General features: G+C 35.3%; 1 protein-coding gene across 2 annotated transcripts in view; it reads right to left on the bottom strand.

The window, feature by feature from the left end:
* Positions 1-180: 180 nt before the first annotated feature.
* Positions 181-20,645, bottom strand: part of LOC109039583 (uncharacterized) — a 30,284-nt gene continuing 9,819 nt past the window's right edge. The window contains exons 10-13 of one of the 2 annotated variants that reach the window (XM_019055120.2): positions 20,035-20,203; positions 18,939-19,024; positions 17,520-17,623; positions 181-14,813 (exon numbers count right to left, since the gene is read on the bottom strand). In XM_019055120.2, the coding sequence (XP_018910665.2) occupies positions 14,802-14,813; positions 17,520-17,623; positions 18,939-19,024; positions 20,035-20,203 (371 nt within the window). In that variant the 3' untranslated portion in view covers positions 181-14,801. The remainder of the gene's footprint in view (positions 14,814-17,519; positions 17,624-18,938; positions 19,025-20,034; positions 20,204-20,645) is intronic. The other variant, XM_019055121.2, reaches the window with a different exon arrangement.

Genomic DNA, 20,645 nt, shown 5'->3' with positions numbered 1-20,645 from the left:
GCGTATTCAGCATTCAGACTGCAAACTACCTTCAAGAAAAAGTTGATTTCAATGTAGCCTCTCTCAAAAGCCACAATGTTATCTAAGTAATGATGCAATACAAAAAGTAAGAAGAAAAATGGTGTATCGTGGCCCAAAAACTGTGGATCAGGTAGGAAGATCAAGATCCAGAACAAGAGGTACAGAGATAATAAACATTATATTTACAAAAGAGAACATTGATAAAAAGACATGATGCAAAAAAATACATACATTACCAAGTTTAAACAACTGAAAATAAATTTGATACAATTTCACTTTAGTTCTTTACTTTAAATACATAACAGAGTTAAAAAGAGTGTCTACAAATAAGTTTACAAACAAAAAAAGTACATATCACAAAAAAATTAGCCCAGGCCTACCATAAATTTTTTCTAGCCCCTCCCCCCCCCCCCCCCCCCTACAATTCTAGAGACCAAATAAAACTAATAATTGAAAAATTCGAATTCGGCAAGAGAAGAACGTTTCTGTAATGATATAATCCATACAAGAGTTGGATTTAGTTAGATATAACTAAAAAAGAAACATTTTATGTGAATACATTATCAATTAGACTTGGCAGGAAAACAAGATACAAAAATTCAATCTAAGAGGCAGAGGCTGAATCTTGGTGATGAGGACAAATTTTACCGTTTTTTCTTCCTCGCAGAAAAACCAGTTTGCCATGGAGACACAGGGCAGGTAGATCAATTGACATTACGTAATCATTTTGGAGTCCCACTGCTGCTCACAGTCTGTTGGTTTGGGGGTAAAACATAGCCCAGTTGGCGTATCAGCCCTAAACCAGCAGGTGTGGCACACCAAAGAGTTAGGTAACGCCATTTGATGCAAACGCGTTTTCTTCCATGTTAGGAAAGCACATACTGCTTCTTAGAATGGGCAATACATAAGTAATAGCTGAGAAATAGTTACAGAGAGTAATTCATTCCAAAGAGAGTTGTTTTATTTCATGGTGACTTTCTGCTACTTAATTTCATACCTCCATTTTCCACTTACACTTAAGCAATAGTTCATATTTCAACTATGAAGATTTGAACAAAATATAAGAGGGTATGTATGTATTAAATATTGTAACTAGAGGGATAAAAATAAACTTGAGTACGTAACTATACTGAAGTTGTAATGAAAGGCAAATTTGGACTCACTTCTGCTGGCTAAGATTCATCTCAAATTGATGAATCAAACAGGAGCATTGACTGTTACTTAAATTTGGGCTTTAAAAAACGTAAAAAAAAAATTATTAAAATGAACAAGTGAGGAAACTCTTTGTTTTTTTTTTTGTTTTTTTTTTTTTTTTTTTTTTTTTTTTTTTAAGTAAAATTTATGTTTGCAAAAAGTTATGGGAAAAAATAGGCCTCCAAAATATTGAGGGGAGCAAGGGCCCATTTACTCTTCAAAGAGGTCTAACATAGTACTGAGCAGCTACATAAAGTCACTCTCTTAGGACTCTCCTTAGCTACACCCATGAGTACCTTCTAATAAAATGAAATCGCGCATTGAGATTCATCAATAATTTAGCGTGGGTTAAAAGTGCCCTACAAATATTTTGTGCGTCTATTTTAAATGAGCTTCTACCTTCTATCCTTGGCAAAAACTAACACAGCATCGCCTTTGCATCTCTTGAGTCACATCACTCTTGCTCGGCAAAGAGGGCGACAACCTTTTGAACATCATACCTAAATGCAAATTTTATTTTAAAATATAGAAAAAGTAGCGATTCTATAGTCAGCCAAAAATTTTCGATTTCACAGACATAGGCGATTTTCCTACTTAAAGGTTCTGTGATATTTTATTCATCATCATGGTTGACAACAATATTAAGAAAAGTAAACAAACGTCAATAAATCTAAATAAATATTTTACATTATATTGCACAAAATTTCTACTGTCTAAATTAATTCAACAGATGACATGCTAAATTTACGGGCAGGGAAATTGTATAAATAAAAGGAGACACTTAAATAAAATTTGAAAGAAAGAGAACTTTTTTTTCAGTTTTTAGTTAGCATAGTCTCTTTCAAGGATATGAATCGGAATTATTTTGTATTAAGTTTCATGATTTGAAACACAGTCTAAAGTTTTATTTTACCATTTGTTAAAATCTTCTAAAATTTGTGAGATAAAGACAAAGAATCATAACAGCACTGCATTTGATTCAAGACACAAGAAAAACTGCACAGTATCTCTGTTAGTTGCGGCATAATTGCAATTTTGAGGCTCTAGAGCATGTACCAAGCTAAAAAGAGTCTAGAAGTGGTAGCAACTTTTGAACACACAAAGGAACCTCCCCTAGTAAGTAGCATAAATCTTTGTCAACATTCCAAAAGTGGACCATCGGACAGAAAGAAAAAGAATCACTTCGAGGCATGTTTCCAAATCAAATTTTTATGTAGAATGCATTAAACTGTCAACAAGCTCAAAATCAATCAATTTTTAATATAGCTATTTAGAAAATAAAGTATGACAGGAGGTTTGCAACATCACAAACTAAAATTTTACTATCAATATAGTACCCCTAATAAGTGTACCAACGATGTCAATGACTCAATTTTTACATTTTCTTTTTTACTTGATCATATTTCATTTTATTTTGTTGTATTTTAATAATACCCACGAAATTATCAATGGATAAGGGTTGCTTATGAAAACATTTGAGTCCCTTCCTAACTCCATCCCTGGCAATGCCTCAAAATCTGCTCATTGTTTTCTCTTTTAGAAACCACATTGAACAATACTTCATCGGACAAAAATTAAAAGAGGAGGTTTCTTGTACAAATTCATTGTGATACAATTATTTGGCTCATGAGTACAGAAATGTGCACTGACGAAAAATTTAAACTTATAGATTCATAAGAGACAAAATTCAAAACAAAATTTCACGAGATAAAATAAAACCTAGACAAGACACAATTATAAATCACCTAAACTAAATAAAACTTAAACTGAAAGGGAAAAATAAAGATGTGTTTTCCGAAGTCCTATTTGCTAATACATTTAGAGTTCCCTGAAGAAACTAGCAGAATTATGTTTCATGCGTCATCTCAATAAGAAATAATGATTACAAAACGCTTGTATTGCCCTTTGAGCATTACGTCAATGCAACTACAAGAACACAAATCTTGGTTTGCGGCACTGCAGACTTCCTGTCATGATTTACAATAATAATGATCAAACAATATAAATTCGACGTCATTTTCTGAAAACTTTCCTAATTTTTATTATCAATGTGAAGAATACTCAGAGAAAACTTCAAACAATAGGGTTGGTTCTTTTTTCATTAATAAAATAGAATGGAAGCAGAGATTTTGAAGCAAATGAGCTTTGCGTTTTTGTGGTTCCACCATCAACAAACATTTGTTGAAAATTATTTTTAACTGGATATCAGTGGCTTTGAGTGTTAGAGTCGTAACTACATTTTTTTAATTCTTAAGATATCAGGAAAAAACCACCAGACAACTCCTACGTAATTCGATATTTTTGAAGTTTTCCATCTTGTCACTGGTGTTAGATGTTACTACCAAATTATTCACACATTGATGGACAAAGTGGAAAACCATGGATCTCCGTTTGTGACATTGCAGACTTTCAGTCATACTTTAATTTTTCTTTGGAAAACTCAGCAACTTAATTTCTTGAGAGCTTCCTTAAATTTTCTTCTCAAATGGCTGAATATCTTGTAATACGAATTTCAAGCTGTAAATTGACTAGTTTTTCTTCAAACAAATAAAATAAGAGTGGAAATTTTGAGACATCGAAATGGAGATACGCAGTTTTGCACTTCAGCCGTCGAAATAAAAATTAAATACAGAAAAAGAAGAAAGAGAAAAAATGATGCTCCCTATGACCTAAAATGATGTTGAGTATTTAAATTATTAATTACTTGCGGGAGATGTAAAAAAATTTCTTGAATTTTTCTCGAAAGATACCGCTATTATCTTGAGGTAAATATGGAGTAGACTCTAAAAAATATCTTTTAAATTTCATTGAGCATTCATTTAAGTCTTATCCATTAGTGCAGAACACAAATCATCAACACGTGAGGTTAAAATTACTTAACTTTTGTTGCAGTGGTATCTTTTGAATAAAGTGACCAGTACCTTCCATCCTTTCAAAGGGGAAGGTTTCTTTTCTTCTAGTTGATTTGAAAAAAATCTGTGAATGTAGAGAAAAAAAGATTGCCTGGTTTTTGAAGTGTGAGCCACTAATAGGCTTTCATAATTTAATCAAACCCACATTAATTCTGAGAGGAGATGTTGCCCAAAAACGCATGTCCCAGTCAAAATTTAATGAGGAAGAATGATTTATATTGAAAGGCGATTTGGAGGAAGTAAATGAATTTAAATTTTATGAAACGTCATTCAAATTGGGATGAGAATTTGAATGCTAATTTTGAAGCATAGAAGGTACGCAGTGAAACCTGGCAAAATAATGAGTATACAGACAATAGTAAGGTTAATATACAGAATTGACTCCCATTTTATGGTAAGTCGCATGACTTCACACTCGAAATTATAGCACCAGAGAAAGATAGAAGTGATTAATTTTTTAAAACTGATCATAACTCTCTTCGCATCTTTCTCATCTGGAAAATCCTAATTAAACACTTTTTTGGCCGCAAGATTTTTCAGTACTCAATAGTAAAATACTTCAGGACTTGCCGGCATTTTAAATTGGTAGGGACATCTACAAAACCCCGAAAAAAATTAGTTCTTCTCCTGAGAGCAGAAATAATTTAATGTTCTGTTAAAAACCATCAGGAAAAGGTTGGTTTCTTCGTCGCTCGGCTCCCACAGACTGTCATTTGCCACGTCAGCACTAGATTCTTCTGCTCCGTCCGTCCATTCCTCGCTACTCCTGCTTCCTGCTAAGTGCTCACTGCTCACCTCGTGCCCGCCCCAGAATATCAAGATCAATCAAGATCAACTTTAACTCTCTAGTACCGAGGAGATCCCCGGAGATCAATTCTGTAAAAAAGTGTCTTCTATAAAGGGAAGATTATTCGAAGTGGGTATAAAACAAGTCTCATTTGGCGTTATTGCAAGTCTCCTATTAGAGATCCCTCAAGGATGAGAGAACCTGGCCATTGCCTGGCCCCAGTCAATGGGAGAGGAATCACCCACAGGACCCTCATCCCCAGTGGAATCACCAACAGGACCCTCGTCCGCAGTGGAATTCCCCTTAGGACCCTCATCCGCAGTGGAATCACCCACAGGACCCTCATCCGCAACAGAACCAAAGTTTGGTCTTTGAGAAATTGGTGCTAGAGGTAGCCGCACTGAAGAGAATGGCAAAGAGTAAGAGAGAAGCAGAAAGGAAAGAGGAAGAAAATGTTGAGAATAATCAAAATTTGTTGTCATAGTGATAGTTTTTTCTGCACTTTTGTCTGAATACACTTTTGTTTCCCTCTATCCCTTTTTTTGATTTCTACAATGGTTATGGGCCCAGCACGCTTCCACTGCGCAAAATATGTATGATTAAATATATGTATGATATAAGTATGATAGTATGATATGTATAATTGATCAATGTATTTAATGCTCGGCTCAAGACCAGACATCAGCTTTGCTGTCAACTATTTCAGTCGTTTTCAGAGCCACCCAACAGATACTCACTTTGAGTACCTAAAACGGATCATAAGATACTTGAAATGTACGGAAAATTATGAACTCGTCTTTAAACGGCAGGAAAATCAAGAACCATTATTTAGATATGCTGATTCAGATTGGGCTAGGGATTCGAATGACCGCCATTCAACATCTGGCTATGTTTTCTTTGTATTTGGAAATGCTGTCTCATGGACTACCAGAAAACAAGCAACCATTGCTTTGTCATCAACCGAAGCCGAATACATAGCACTTTCTCATGCAGCGTGTGAGTCTATGTGGCTAAAAGAAGTTTTACAAGTTTTCTCCGTCTGTACTGGCTCTATAATCATCAACGAAGACAATAAAGGTTGCATAGAGTTATCAAGGAATCCATCCTATCATCGGAGGTCAAAACATATAGACATACGTTACCATTTTGTAAGAAACCTTGTTGAGTCAAAAGACATCACTGTAAAATATGTTCCAACAGAGAAACAAATTGCAGATATTTTAACCAAAGGAATTTCTCATGTTCGTTTTTCTGCATTGAGACATTTGCTGGGTATTTTGATTAGGGGGGGGGGGGGGTGTTGAGAATAATCAAAATTTGTTGTCATAGTGATAGTTTTTTCTGCACTTTTGTCTGAATACACTTTTGTTTCCCTCTATCCTTTTTTTTTATTTCTACAGAAAAGAAACAAGAGAGAGAAGAGAAAAAGGAGGAGGAAGAGAAGAGACGTTGTAAAGAGAAGGAGAGGAGAAAAATGCGAGAAGAGGTGGAGAAGAGGGTTCGTGCTGAAATGGAGGAGCAGCTGAAAAGCTGAAAGTAGAAGATTCTACCTTATCTACACTTCTGACCTATTTAGATCCCTCTCTACATCATATAGTTCAGAATTTGCTGATGATATAGCTATTTATAATATCCATAAAAAAGTAGAAGTGGCTATGGAATTACTTAATTCAGATCTTAGGTCAGGAAGATTTAATGGCTGATCTAAAGAAAAACCACATCAGCACTGCTAACTTTACAATTGAAACTAGGAGAAGTCAGAGAAAATCAATCTAACTTGATCCTTTACTCTGCCATTTTGGTCATATTTTAATGATTCAATCACGTATTTTTCTCCTACCTTTTTTTTTTTCTGTGAACCTTGTCACCCAAACTCGAGAAGTCAAGGATGATTAATTTTTAAAGTTCTTTGTTGTTTCTACTTTCGTTTTATAGGAACAAAATTTGATTTCAAAAAATGAAGTCTTCCAGCAAAAAAAAAGAATGTCTGACAACAATAAATAATGAGGACATACATGAAGATTCTACCTTATCTACACTTCTGACCTATTTAGATCCCTCTCTACATCATATAGTTCAGAATTTGCTGATGATATAGCTATTTATAATATCCATAAAAAAGTAGAAGTGGCTATGGAATTACTTAATTCAGATCTTAGGTCAGGAAGATTTAATGGCTGATCTAAAGAAAAACCACATCAGCACTGCTAACTTTACAATTGAAACTAGGAGAAGTCAGAGAAAATCAATCTAACTTGATCCTTTACTCTGCCATTTTGGTCATATTTTAATGATTCAATCACGTATTTTTCTCCTACCTTTTTTTTTTTTCTGTGAACCTTGTCACCCAAACTCGAGAAGTCAAGGATGATTAATTTTTAAAGTTCTTTGTTGTTTCTACTTTCGTTTTATAGGAACAAAATTTGATTTCAAAAAATGAAGTCTTCCAGCAAAAAAAAGAATGTCTGACAACAATAAATAATGAGGACATACCTTTGTATATCCCACAGTGCTGGAGAAGGTGTAAGAGGAGCATCCCTCTACGGTCAATTCAAGCTTTGAAAATTGATAGCATTCCTCTTTTTCGTGAATGAATTTTTATAGTAGGTATAGTAATGAAATAATAAAACAAAATGCATGGTATTTGTTTGACGAGAAATGCTTAAATTTAAGTAATGTTTATCTGCTCTTAATTGGACTAATGAATCTAAAAAAACCTTCCAGTTAAGTCATTGACAAATTCTCTTTTAAATTTTGATTTAAAACTTTAGTAGAGGCAAACATTGATAGTTACTATTTTCTTTCAATAATATTTCTTTTTTTAACTTTATATTTTAATTTGGATCTGTGTAATGATAATGTTTTACAATATTTCAGGAATTCAATAGGTGTGATACAATTCCATCAATCAAATTCTTTGTAAGTGTGAAGCATCTCTAATGACAGGGGAAATAAAATTCTGGAAATCCACTGACTTTTTCTTTTTGCTATAGAACTCAAAAATTTGAAACAATGGATCCAACAGTGACACATTGTCGTTACCTCTCAAAACGAGCTGTGGCAGTTCAATCATTTTACAGGTATGTGAACATTTTTCTTTTTCAGGTACAAAATGGAATTATTCTCAATAAATTTTTGCCTCAGAAGCTGGAAATATCCTTAATTTTTCTCGTTTTCTTTACTATTTCCTTTGGTTTTTCTCTTTTTCTTCACTGGAAAAAAAATCCGACCGTGGGAGCTACAATGAAGGGCTATATCGACATTTTGTCCGTTGGGGGCACAAAGGCCGAAAATTTTGGCTGTTTGAGCTATAGTTCTGGCCCTCGAACCTGGATCAATCGAAGCTAAAGCTCTTGCAGTCGTAATTTTCGTTTTTTGAGCCTGGAACGGACGGTATGTAAATGCAGGTCCCAAGGCGGGGGTTTTTTTTTCAGTGTTAAAATATGTACCCTTAAATGTTCATCCTTTAAACTTTTCAACTCCATGCCCTCCTCTATAATCTCAAATTAAGAGGTTTTACCAGAGGCTAAAAAATGTTCACAGTTTAAGGCCAAGTCTAAGCGGAGAATTTTCAAGGAACCAAGTATCACATGAAGTATTCATATCGGTGCATTTTGAAAACTGAGATGTTGTATGTGTGAGGAATTTTCAATTTGACAGTTGATTTTTGTGGAAAATTTCGCGGTATACACGATGGTGCCACTCCTTTTCTCTGAATATAACTCTCAACCAAAAAAAAAACCTCTCAAGTTGACGATAAAATGGAAGGAATATTTCACGCTACCTTGAGAGACCACGCCTACATCACGACCAACTCTCCATGCAAAGATAGGGACCTAATACATTGACAGGGTTGCCACTTTATTTGGGAATTTTAAATTAATTTGACGTGCAAGTGAGTCTTTTTTAAAAAAAAATTTGATCATTTTCTTGTGCGGCCTCCAAGGCGAAAAAGTTTTTCGATTTATTTTCGTTGAATAGGCCTGTTGCAAACCTTTTTTCGGTTTAAACGCGATGCGACATGATTCGTTTCTGCCAACTCGTATCGTACCTAATCCATTTTCTGAATTTCAGCAACGGACCCGGACGCCATCACCAAGTTCTGCATTCTTCGGTGCTTGAAGATTTACGGCTACTATTTCGACTTAAAATTGAAGGAGAACTCAACTTTTGACAGCGATATTCTTTAAATTCATCATGAATATAATGTGGTCTAGAGAGTTCTGACAGTTAAAAAATGGTTATGAACATTGAAAACTTTTAGTTCGATGAATTGAAGTTGTCCCTTAGGGTCCATTAGCGCTAAGGAAAAAAATTCTAAAACTTGTTTGAACCAACCCTATAATATTCTCCCACAGGATTCACTTTCAGACAGTAATAATTAATCAACATAAACATCAACCATTACTGATAAATCATCAAAGATCCTATTGGGCGAAATTCAGCCAAAAAGCACCAGTTTGGAGTCTTGACATTTTGGCCACCGTTGGTTGCTTATTTACGCTATTAAACTGTGACTCGATGATAAAGAATGCCATAGGGCGACATTCCGCCGAAAGGCACCTGTGTGGGTTCTTTATGTAATGGTCACAGTTGATTGCTAAACGCTACCAAACCATGGCTAAATGATCAGAAATTCCATTTGGCGACACATGTTAACACTCTTTGAACATCTGAGGTATGAGTTCTGGAAATTTTGGCTATACTTGGTTGCTAAACGCTACTTAACAGTAAATGTTCAACAGTGACTTGATGATAAAGAATGCCATAGGGCGACATTCCGCCGAAAGGCACCTGTGTGGGTTCTTTACATTATGGTCACAGTTGATTGCTAAACGCTACCAAACCATGGCTAAATGATCAGAAATTCCATTTGGCATAATGGAGATGTTGCATGTGTGAGGAATTTGCGATTTGACTGTTGAATCTCGGGTAAAAGGTCACAAGAAACACGATGGTGCCACTGGTTTTCTCTGAAATCATCTCCCAAGCTCAAAAAAAAGCACTCAAGTTGAGGCCAAAATGGAGGGAATATCCCACCCTACCCTGAGAGTCCAAGTCTAGATCAAGACCAACTCTCCATGCAAAGATAGGGAGCTAATACATTGACAGGGCTACCAATTTATCTGGGGACTCCAAAACTGAAAACACGGCAACCCTGCTAATGTATTTGCTCCCTATCTTTGCATGGAGAGTTTGTCTTCGTGTAGACGTGGACTCTCAGGGTAAGGTGGGATATCCCCTCCATTTTGGCCTCAACTTGAGAGCTTTTTTTGAGCTTGGGAGATGATTTCAGAGAAAACCAGTGGCACCATTGTGTTCCTCGCGAACTTTTATACAAGAATCAATAGTTAAATTGCAAATTCCTCGTACATGTAACATCTCCATTGGGCCAAAATGCACCGATATCAATACCTCATATGTTACTTGGTTCCTCGAAAATTCTCCTCTTGGACTTAGCCTAAAAGTGTGGACATTTTTTAGCCTCCTGCGAAACCTAGAGTCTATACGGCTTCGCCGCACGACTAAAAAAGTAGAAGTGGCTATGGAATTACTTAATTCAGATCTTAAACGTATTAACAACGCTCTCACAGCTCTAGGACTTGACCTATCTCTCCCTAAAATCCAGACTATCATTTTTTCTACTGAGAGGCTCCCTGAAAATCTATCTTTTAATCTGGATGATTTTTTAATCCCTGTACTACCCTCAGCCACCTATTTAGGCCTCCTATATACTAGGAAATGAACTGGCTTCCTCATACCAACTTTATTAAACTAAAAAGTTCTTGTAAATTAAACATTCTGTCATATCTACATGGCTCTTCTTGGGGTATGAACCAGGATGTCTCCCGAAAACTTTTCATAAGTATGATTCGCCCGATTCTTAATTTTGGCCTTCCTATCTATTGCAGAAATTTCAATCTTATTGAAAGAACCAATATACTCAAAGACTCCTGCCTGCGTAAAACCTTAAGTGTTCTCAGATCAACCCTTACAAACAATCTAAACACCGAGGCAGCTATCCCTCCCACCCTTAACAGATTTAACTTCCTAACAGACAAACTCCTAATCAGATCTATGAGCCTGAAACACAATCCCATTATTAGGAATATTAAGATGCTTGAGAGATCAATTATGTCATGTAACTATTGGGTTAATAAACAACACCCACTTTTTCTCTAAATAGATGGTTCCTGAGAAAACCTTTAGAATCTAAAATCTTACAAAGCGATTTACCGATATATGAGAGATCCTGCTTTCCAATTTTTCCAACCAAATACCATCTTTCTTGACATTCCTTCCAAAAAACTATATGACCACATTTTAATCCAACTGACCTTTAATGAATTAATGAGATCAAAGTTTAGGAACTTTACCCAGTTTTATACTGACGGTGCCAAGACGATTGACCACACCTCTTCAGCCTTTCTCGCTAATGAATCCTACAAAGTCTATTACCTATCCGAATATAATTTTTTTTTTTTTGAGGCCGAAACGTGGGCTATTCTTCAAGCGGTCAAACATAGTATTAGTCTTAATCTATCCAATGTTGTATTCTGTACAGACTCTCATAATGCCTTAGTTAACCTTAATAAACCGGACCGGACCGGACCGGACCTCCACCCCCTCACTGAAGAAACCAAAGAAACCCTTTTTAGATACCAAAATAGAAATATTTGGTTGGTTTGGATCCCTAGTCATTCAGGGATATTAGGTAATGAGACAGTTGACCAACTGACTAAATCGATTCACCTAGCTCAGATAGTTTATAATAAAATCTGTTTTAAACAATTTTTCCCCCTTATTTCCCAACAAAATTTTAATGATTGGAATTCAGACTGGTTAGCATGTACCCGGAAAGGTCAAAGATTAAAATCACTTCTCCCTTCACTTTCTCGCAAACCATGGTTTTACAGACTAGACTGGAACCGTTCCCTTATTACTAACTTAATTAGGCTTAGAATTGGTCACGGCCTTTTCCTTTCGGTTAACTTCAATGACCTTCATAATAATTGCCCATCTTCAATGAAAATTCGGCATTTTCCAGCAATCAAGTTGGTGTGTTTTCGTTCTCACTGATTCAACTGTTGTTCGCATCACTACAGCACTGATAATTTTAATTTCCCTCTGTTAATTAGAATCACCAAAGGAAAACCAGCAATTGCCCTCGGTTAAACTCAGAAAGAAGAAAACAGACCGAACTTATGACCGTGTCAACTTCTGCAAATATTGTTTTCAACTTGTTACCAATTCTACCAGACACATCATTAAGCATCATCCAAATGAAGCAGACGTTGTAAAATATTTAAGCTTGAAAGAGGAAGATGGGCAAATAAAAGTAATGACGAAAAAAGAGTTGCTAGTTGCTAGCCCTCAATCAATTTTGCAAAATAACTGTAACAAGGACCTGAAGAAGGCTTACATGAAAAAAAAAACTGGAAATTACCGATAGACTTTGAGATGAAGGAAATCATATCTACAACTCTACCACCCTAGATGCAGATAAATTTCTACCTAAATGGCGAAGTAACAAAGCTTTCTCGAACATTTATCCGTACCTTAAATGTAAGTACTGTGAGGCTTTGTTTGTAAAAAAAACTTTTTACAGACATTTAAAAAAATGTCCAAAAGCTCCGCCTTCAACCCATGTTATCAAACATTTCAATGAAACATTGAGCAAAGCCATGAACTCTACAGATGAAGATAGTGACATTGAGTTAGAAAATTTGGATAAGCCTATTTTCAGGAAAATCCTCAGAAGACAAGTTCAGAAGGAAGCAGGCGTTGTAATAACGCCAAATTCTGAGGTAGTGTGCAAAAACTGCGAGAAGTCGTCTTTCCAATTCTTAGAAAAGGAAATGGCAACGGGCAAAAAGAGAATGCTCAGCTTAGTTTGATCGCCATAAGTGATCCCCTCATTATTGAGTTCGCAACAACTTTTTTTGCCAGCCACCCTGATGAAAAAGACTTTTATAGTCTAACCAAAAAAAAGGAAGGATGCTGAAAGGCTTGTGGTTGGATGTAGAAGACTTGATCTTGATATTAAAAACTATGCAGACATTTTTAGTCCAGCTAAATTCAAATTATTAATGACTGTTGCGCAAGAACTTTGTGGTCTAGATCATGAAACTGGTATTGTGAAAGTAGCCTTTTTAAGCCGTTTCTGGTTGTATTTGCTTAATGTGTATCCTTGTGTTTAACTGGAAAACAGTCCAGCCTCTTGTTTGGCGTTAGAGCCCCCCCCCCCCCTTTCTCTTTCAATAACCTATCAATTTTGTAATTTCCTTTTCATGAAGTCAGCAATCTGCTAACGTTGTAAGCTCGATGAGCACAATTTTTTGTAAAGCGATTATTCAGCAAGGGTAGTTTTAGAGTAAAAGTATGTTTGTGTGTGCGAGTGAGATTTTCTTAAACTTTCTATTTTGCGTTTGAGATCCAGAACGCAGTAGCTACACTACCTTTTTTTTTCTCTTTGATCTGTGATAAGGCCTGGGGCCAGTGATGATCTCTTTTTATTGTGTAGTATTTTTGTGAGCCAGAGCTGTGTCTTTCTCTGAAGAAGTAGAATAAAGTTATTGAATTGGAACTCTAAATTTTGCGTTGTGTCTCTCTCTCTCTTTTCTCTTAAACTCTCACCCAGACTCCAACGTGAGTTTTGAGTGTGTAGCACACACAAAGTGAACATAAGGTAGAGGTTGAGTGCGGAAGTGAAAATGATTTGTTTGGAGAAAGGAGAGTTGAATGAGTTAGAAAGAAAGACGGTTGGTGAGAGTGGAATAAGGTTAATAAATTTTTAGTGTAAGAATAAAAATTTGGAAGATTAGAGATGGATATCATTTTGGATTCCATCAATGGAAACAGTGACAGAATCAGAAGAATCAAGTGCTGAAAAGGCAAATGACAGTCTGTGGGAGCCGAGCGACAAAGAAATACCAGGTGTTCAACCATACGTTTGAACTCTGAAAAGCACGTTTTACACATAACGGGACAAAGTTTGAACATGCCTACCTTCAATGAAATGTACGGCAACTATGGGTGGGTTCAAGGACCCCTCCCTCTCCCTAATGGTTGGCAGCAAGGGCTGAATTTAATTAAATATTGAATGAGAAGCTTGACCTTAGTAGGAGAAAACTGCAATTCAATACATATAATACTTCCCTAATGGCTTGCCATTCCAATACTAGAATGGCACCCTGTATTGAAAAATATTACAGGCAAACTCAATGAAAAATGGGATAGTTGGCAGGGTGTCTACAAACTTGGACTAAAATTTCTGGACTTTTCTAGACTTTACCTGGCCAAAATAACCAAGATTTCCTGACTTTTCACATCAACAATTAGCATGCGTGGAATTGAAAACGAACAATTTTCGGCATTAATCGCACTGCATGTGAAAGAGACAGGTGAAACTTTTTCCTTCAAGTATTAATCATTCAATTAAATAAAATTGCAATTTCTTGTTGAAAATTATTCCTCTATTCACTATTCGAGTGAGACTCAATGCACTGGTCCCAAAACAAGACTAAGACTCAATTTCAATAAGTGGACAGCACTAATGTTTTCTCAGCTTTGCAATTTCAAGCTGTCATACATTTCCAGTCCCGATCATTAAATTCCTTGCTTTCTCAGACCTGGTGAAGTTCCTGTACGATTTCCTGTTTTCCAGGTTTCCCAGACTTGTAGACACCCTGGCAATGCAGAATATACACACTAAGATTGAGAAAAAAAGAATTTTACAAATAACAGATTTTGACATAAAATATAAAAAATTACCATGGCAATATATTACAACTTGGAAAGACACGTAGATATCCTGATCAGTTCTGGGATGATAGCCGTTGATTATCCAGTCTTAATTATTTTGGCTGAACCATCACGCTGTCTTTTTAATGGGGGATCTGCAGAGAAGCAAACAAATTTGGAGAATTAGACACAGCAAAAACATAAAAAATAGTGATTTCCTTCACATGCAATAGTGATAGTGCCGGGCTCACTCTACCGTACGAGGAAATAAAAGCCGAAAAGCCCAGAAAATAAATTGCCAGAGGAGATAGATAAATTTAAAATAGTGAACTTCTGAATCAAATGGTTTCCACTAGTCATTACACAATTGTTAAAACTTTCAACTCACTCCCAGTTTTATAAATTCACGATTGGTGTGAACTAGATGTGGTGTCAACTAGTGTAAACTGTATTTTGAAGATTGAAATTAAGGTTCAAAAAAGAAATTCTGTTCGGTTCAGGGTGAGAGTGGTAGGGGAGAGTATTCAGCATAGGCAGATACATTCAAACAATGCATTGCAAGTGAACTGAAGAGCTCACCGCTCACCTCTTTCATTTTTGCACCGATACAAATTATTATTTCTCTTTAAGAACTTTAATGGGAATTTCTCTTCCAGGCTTTACTTAGAATTTCTCTTTCAGAGCTTTAAATACCCCCCCCCCCCCATTTTAATAGTGTATTGCTAATCTTGATTAATGACTCATTAGTTGTTCTGTTTACCAGAAGTACTTCCTCTTCCGTAGTTTATAAAAAAAAAATTCACGATCATTAATGTGTGTTTCCATTGAGAGTGTAAAAATATTAAAAATTGTAACACCCTGTTTTAGAATTTGCAAATTTGAAGTCTTAACAAGTGCAACTAACCCAAATAGGTTTTCCATGAAAATAATCTTTACCAACAACTTTCATTGAAAAAGTTGATACCGGTCAAGATCCAAATTACATACTCAGAATGAGTACTCAGCTGATTACATAATTCACAACATACAAGAATATTTCCTAATTAATAGAGTCCTCTTAATGTGTGGTAAGTCTTAATAGTGATAATATGTAGATTCTTTCCACACTGACATTACATTTTACTATTACAACATAAATCTAATACATACAATTAGAGCATAGTGTTTACGTTAAATACTTCATCTTGGAAATACATGCTATTAATTACAAACTACAAAATTGGGGATTTTGCTTAAAGGGAGAGATACTTGTCAACAATTCCTGGAATAGCGAGGGGAGGAAAATTGATCGGCCTTGTTACTAAAAATTTTTTGGGTTAAACTATGCAGATCCATATATTGGATGAGCCTGTAAGCCTATGAACGGTATCAGTTTTGTAGAACTGTGCATAGTCACTCACAGCAATAATGTGCTAGTCACAAAATTGCGTTTTGATACATTTGGATTATGCATTGGCAAAAATGATGAGATCTATTCAAGTACTGAGTTTCCACATCCAATAGTATCGGAGACATCGCCCTTCCAAAAACGTGTGCATGACATCATCTACTGCAGTGGTGCATATCATGATTTCTTCCAACTTGGTTTCATCTGTGTTTTAAATGGAACAACAAGTGCAAGTGTGTACTTCATTAATTGATGAAACAAAAGTGAAGAGAGACCGTGGTAAGCACCATCGCCGTAGATGATGTCATACACATATTTTTTGAGGAACGATATCCCCATTGATATTGGCTGTAGAGACTAGGCCATTAAACATATTCTTTTATTTTTAGCTAATCTATAAGCTTAAACCATCAATACGCGATTCTGTGACAAGTGTAACTTATGCATAACAGTATTTCAGATATTTATCTTATTCACTAGTATATCAAATGTGAAATGTAGGACAAGCTTTTGTGTTTCATTAATTGATAATAAATGATGGGGAAAGAATTAATAAGAATATTTTAGTAAAAGGAAAACGTTAAAGTTATAGAATGCTGTTTGCATGCGCCACTTAAAGAAAGAAGAAAGGAAGGAGTGCAATAATATTTGCTTTCTTTTTTTTTTCTAAAAAAAAGGATCAGATGCTTAAGACTCCTAGACATGTGAAAATATGAAACTGAAATTTGTTTTAAAAAAAAAGTTATGAATTCTGAATAAAAGGAAAAACTACACCTATCAGACAATACTAAAGCTCTAATATAGAGTCTAATGACAGTGATCCGTTGATTACTACATTAGATTACCTTCAAAATGTTAAAAAAATCAACTTTTTTCTTAAAAATTTACTCTAAGAGATCTAATTTTTCTGAGCCCATTTTCATGATCCTCTCGATCATTTGATGGATACTGACTATGAGTACCATTATTAAAAGAGATATCAGTCTAAGTTCTTTAACCACAGTGAATAAAACTAAAAAACAAGAACTTTTCCTAATTTTAAGGTGCCAAAATTTCTCACACTAAACTACATATTGAGAGTAATAGGCCTGAATTTTAATAGCTACTTTCAGTAAATCACTTCAAAAAAAGAATAAACAATAACTTAGAAAGCTAGAGACTTTCTTTTACTACTCTAGCTGATAAAAATACCACAGAAGCATTAAAACTAAAACAATAACAAAATTATGTTCAAAGAAGGTCAATAAAAAAATAATCTGTCAAAAGAGATATTAGTGAAGTTGATAGATAAAAAGTACGGAAGATGAAATACGTTAAAATAAAGTAGACCTAAAGAGAAGATCAACCTTTGAAAATTATGTGATGGAGGAACAAAAACCAGTAAATGAAAAATAGAAAACAGAGTAGAGAAGGAGATTGACACTTGAAACATGTAGGTTTCTTTGGCAGGCATGAATGAGACGAAACAACTTACGAATCTATTGTTCAATAAATTTTCCCGAATATTGGGTGGTAACCGGTGGAGAATTTCTCCTTTGCCACCTTGTTCATGACCTAAATAATCTTGCTCACCCTCCTCTGAAATTACAAATAACTCAAACTGAACTCATTGCTCCATCGACGCACAATTTAAGTAAATAGGATGCATGCAAGAGTATTGCAACAGTTATTATAAATAGTCTCCATAATCTTAAGACCACAGTTTTAATTTCAGGGCTACCTCCCGTAAACAAAGGAGGTAAGTGAAAATTTTAAAAATTACAAAAACGGATGATTTAGAGCAGACTTTTTTCACAATAAGTCTGGCAATGAAAAAAGTACGAAAGACTAATTTTCACCTTTGCAGTATCAACTTAATATTTGTTGGGACTATATTATTATGTGAATGTTGTTTTTAAACTTTAAACTTGTTTTTCTCAAAATTGCAAGAATACAGCTTACCTCCTTCTTTCATCAAATGGTTCAATTGTACATTACGGCATTTTAAAACAAAAATAAAAAAGTGAAAGCTCCTTGTATTACTAATTGAATCGGCGTATGTAAAAACGTCCAATGTCAAATACAGTGTTTCAGAGTTTAAGTGGACAATTTCATTGTAACTTAAAGACAAAATATGGTTTAAGATGTTAGGAATGTAGAAAAATTATTTGAAAAATCCCCTAAGTATAATTAAACATTTACAAAAGAGATCGATCTTATTCAGCAGTCGTGGGGCAAAAACAACCACTGCAATTATGAAACCCTGTATTGGACAACGGACGTTTTTGCTTGAGTCAATTCAAGTTTTGACTGGGATTTTTGTGCTAACATTTGCTGGTTCAATCTTTATTTTTACTTCCTTACAACAAAGTTACATTTCTATGTAAGCTAAAGTTACATTAGGATTTAAGAAGATCTCTTTTTGTCAGAGTGCCTTCATATTTCAGAGAATTTTTTTTTCTTTCATCATGACAGAATATTAGGTATTTCAATTCATTCATGTTCAATGATGGAGTTTATAGTCATTCATATAAGACCAGTTTAACAAAAATCCATCAAGTCACAAAAAGTTTGAACCAAGAAAAAGAGGTTAGGAGTTTTATTCCTCTATAAGACTCAATTTTAAGAAGGAAGTTGAACAATTATTTTCACGTTCAAATTCTTTTTCTGAACTTGGAATTTTTGACAAGAAGAAATGCACAACTAATTGAATTGGAAATCACTCCCAACTCATTTTTTTTCCAAAATGCGACTTGATCCATTTCTAGTTAACTCATTCCATGTTTGCTGTGGAAGGAGAAGGAGCTTAATTATATTTTTAATCTCATTACCTAGCTTAGGAGGAAAATTATAATATTCAATACTAAAATGCAATCGAAATTTAACTGGAAGGATTAAAAGAGACTAAACTCACCTTCTTCATCATTTTTATACTCTCCTCCATCTTGATAGTTGTAACCACTTTTATCTTGCTTGTGAATTTCTTTTACCTCTCCAATCCTGTAAACCAAAATTTACCAAACTCAGGGCTGCAGAAAATTATGAAAGGCTCTTGGTGCATACTAGAATGCCATCAACAAAGGCTTAATCAGAATTATTTCTATTATAAATTAATTTTGTTGATAAACTTCCATGAGTTTTTTCCCAATCAAAGACCTGAGGTAATATTGTTGCTTCACAGTATTAGAAATTGATGCTATTTATAGTACGGTTTCCATAATTGAGAACTTTATTTTCCAATTCCCTGACTTTCCCTGACTTTTTTTGCTTTTACCGGACTCAAAAATTTTCACACTCTCTGATTTCCTCTGATAGATAAACACAACGTCCATTTAGATTTATTTTCCTTTTTAACTACGCTGCTGGTTAAATTTCCTGACAGTCCCTGACTTTTCAAGTTTTTTAGAGCGCCGTAGGCCCTGATTTTACAGAAGCATATGCTTGCGAGACAAAAACAAAAGTCCTGACCAGTTGATATGATTTTAAAATTCTTTCCTGGTGACCAGGGGTGCAAAAATTTCTTGACCATGCGACCAGGCTTGTCAATGATGGTCATCTACAATAAAGAGACGACCCTGAAAATGGGTTTTAAGAATGGAGAGGTCGGCAAAATCATGCTTTTTTTCTTTAAAAAATAACTGCTGTAAAATCAGAGTTTTTTTTTTTTTTTTTTTTTTGAAAAAATCGCAAAAATTTATATGTACAGAGTGTATGAAAGGTTATCACTTTGAAGTTTCTGAGGAAAAAGGGGTTTTACAGTGAGGAGGTCAATTTGAACAATGGGAAGGTCAAGAACTTTTTGCATCCCTGATGGTGACTGACAGGTACTTTCATACCGCTTTATAAACTTATATTGCCTTTAAAGATCGGTTTTCAAATAAAAACAGTTGAAAGTCCGGTTAGGATTTACAATTATGACTTTAAGGTTTTTGTACTCTTTTCTTTCCAATTGTGCTATGTTGGAGAAACATAAATACAAAAAAAAACTTTTTTGACTGTTCTTTACTTACGGAGGTTGTGCTTGCTGAATCCAGTCGTGACCCTCATGGGCATCATCTTCTTCTTCATGCGCCCCATTCAAATCGTGGAACTGATTATCGTTTTCGCCACCTAACCCATGCGCATTTTCAATTGCTGATTTTTTGGCAGGTGGAGGTGGTGGAGGAGGCGGAATGTTGCCTAAAAATTTACCAGAGAGAAATTAGATGAATTAACCTAATATTGTCTTGAGAGAAGAAATTCAACTATAGTCCTCGCCACAAAAAGTGGCGGGTGAGGGGCGGAGCCAGTTGGCCGGTCTAGTCTATCGTTGAAGGGCTGAAGCCCAGGTATTGGCCCAGTCGTTACCCTGTCTTAAGTCTCAACTACAGGCCAATACCTGCACTTCAACCCTTCAACGATAGACTAGACCGGCCGACTGGCTCCGCCCCTCACCCGCCACTTTTTGTGGCGCGAACTATAGTATAGATTTTGGGAAAGGAAAGTGAGAATTTCAGTGTGAACTTCAATACACAGAGTTTGATTCAGATGTTGCGGGCAGAATCCATACTTTTTCAGTTTTATCCATACTTTTCCTTACAGGGGACACCTGTCCATTTGGCAAACTTGCATTGTATTTTGC

The sequence above is a fragment of the Bemisia tabaci genome, chromosome 2 (assembly GCF_918797505.1).
Source record: "Bemisia tabaci chromosome 2, PGI_BMITA_v3".
In the NCBI taxonomy this organism is placed as follows: Eukaryota; Metazoa; Arthropoda; class Insecta; order Hemiptera; family Aleyrodidae; genus Bemisia; species Bemisia tabaci.
The sequence above is the reverse complement of the archived record's forward strand: the minus strand, read 5'-3'. Positions and strand labels throughout refer to the sequence as shown.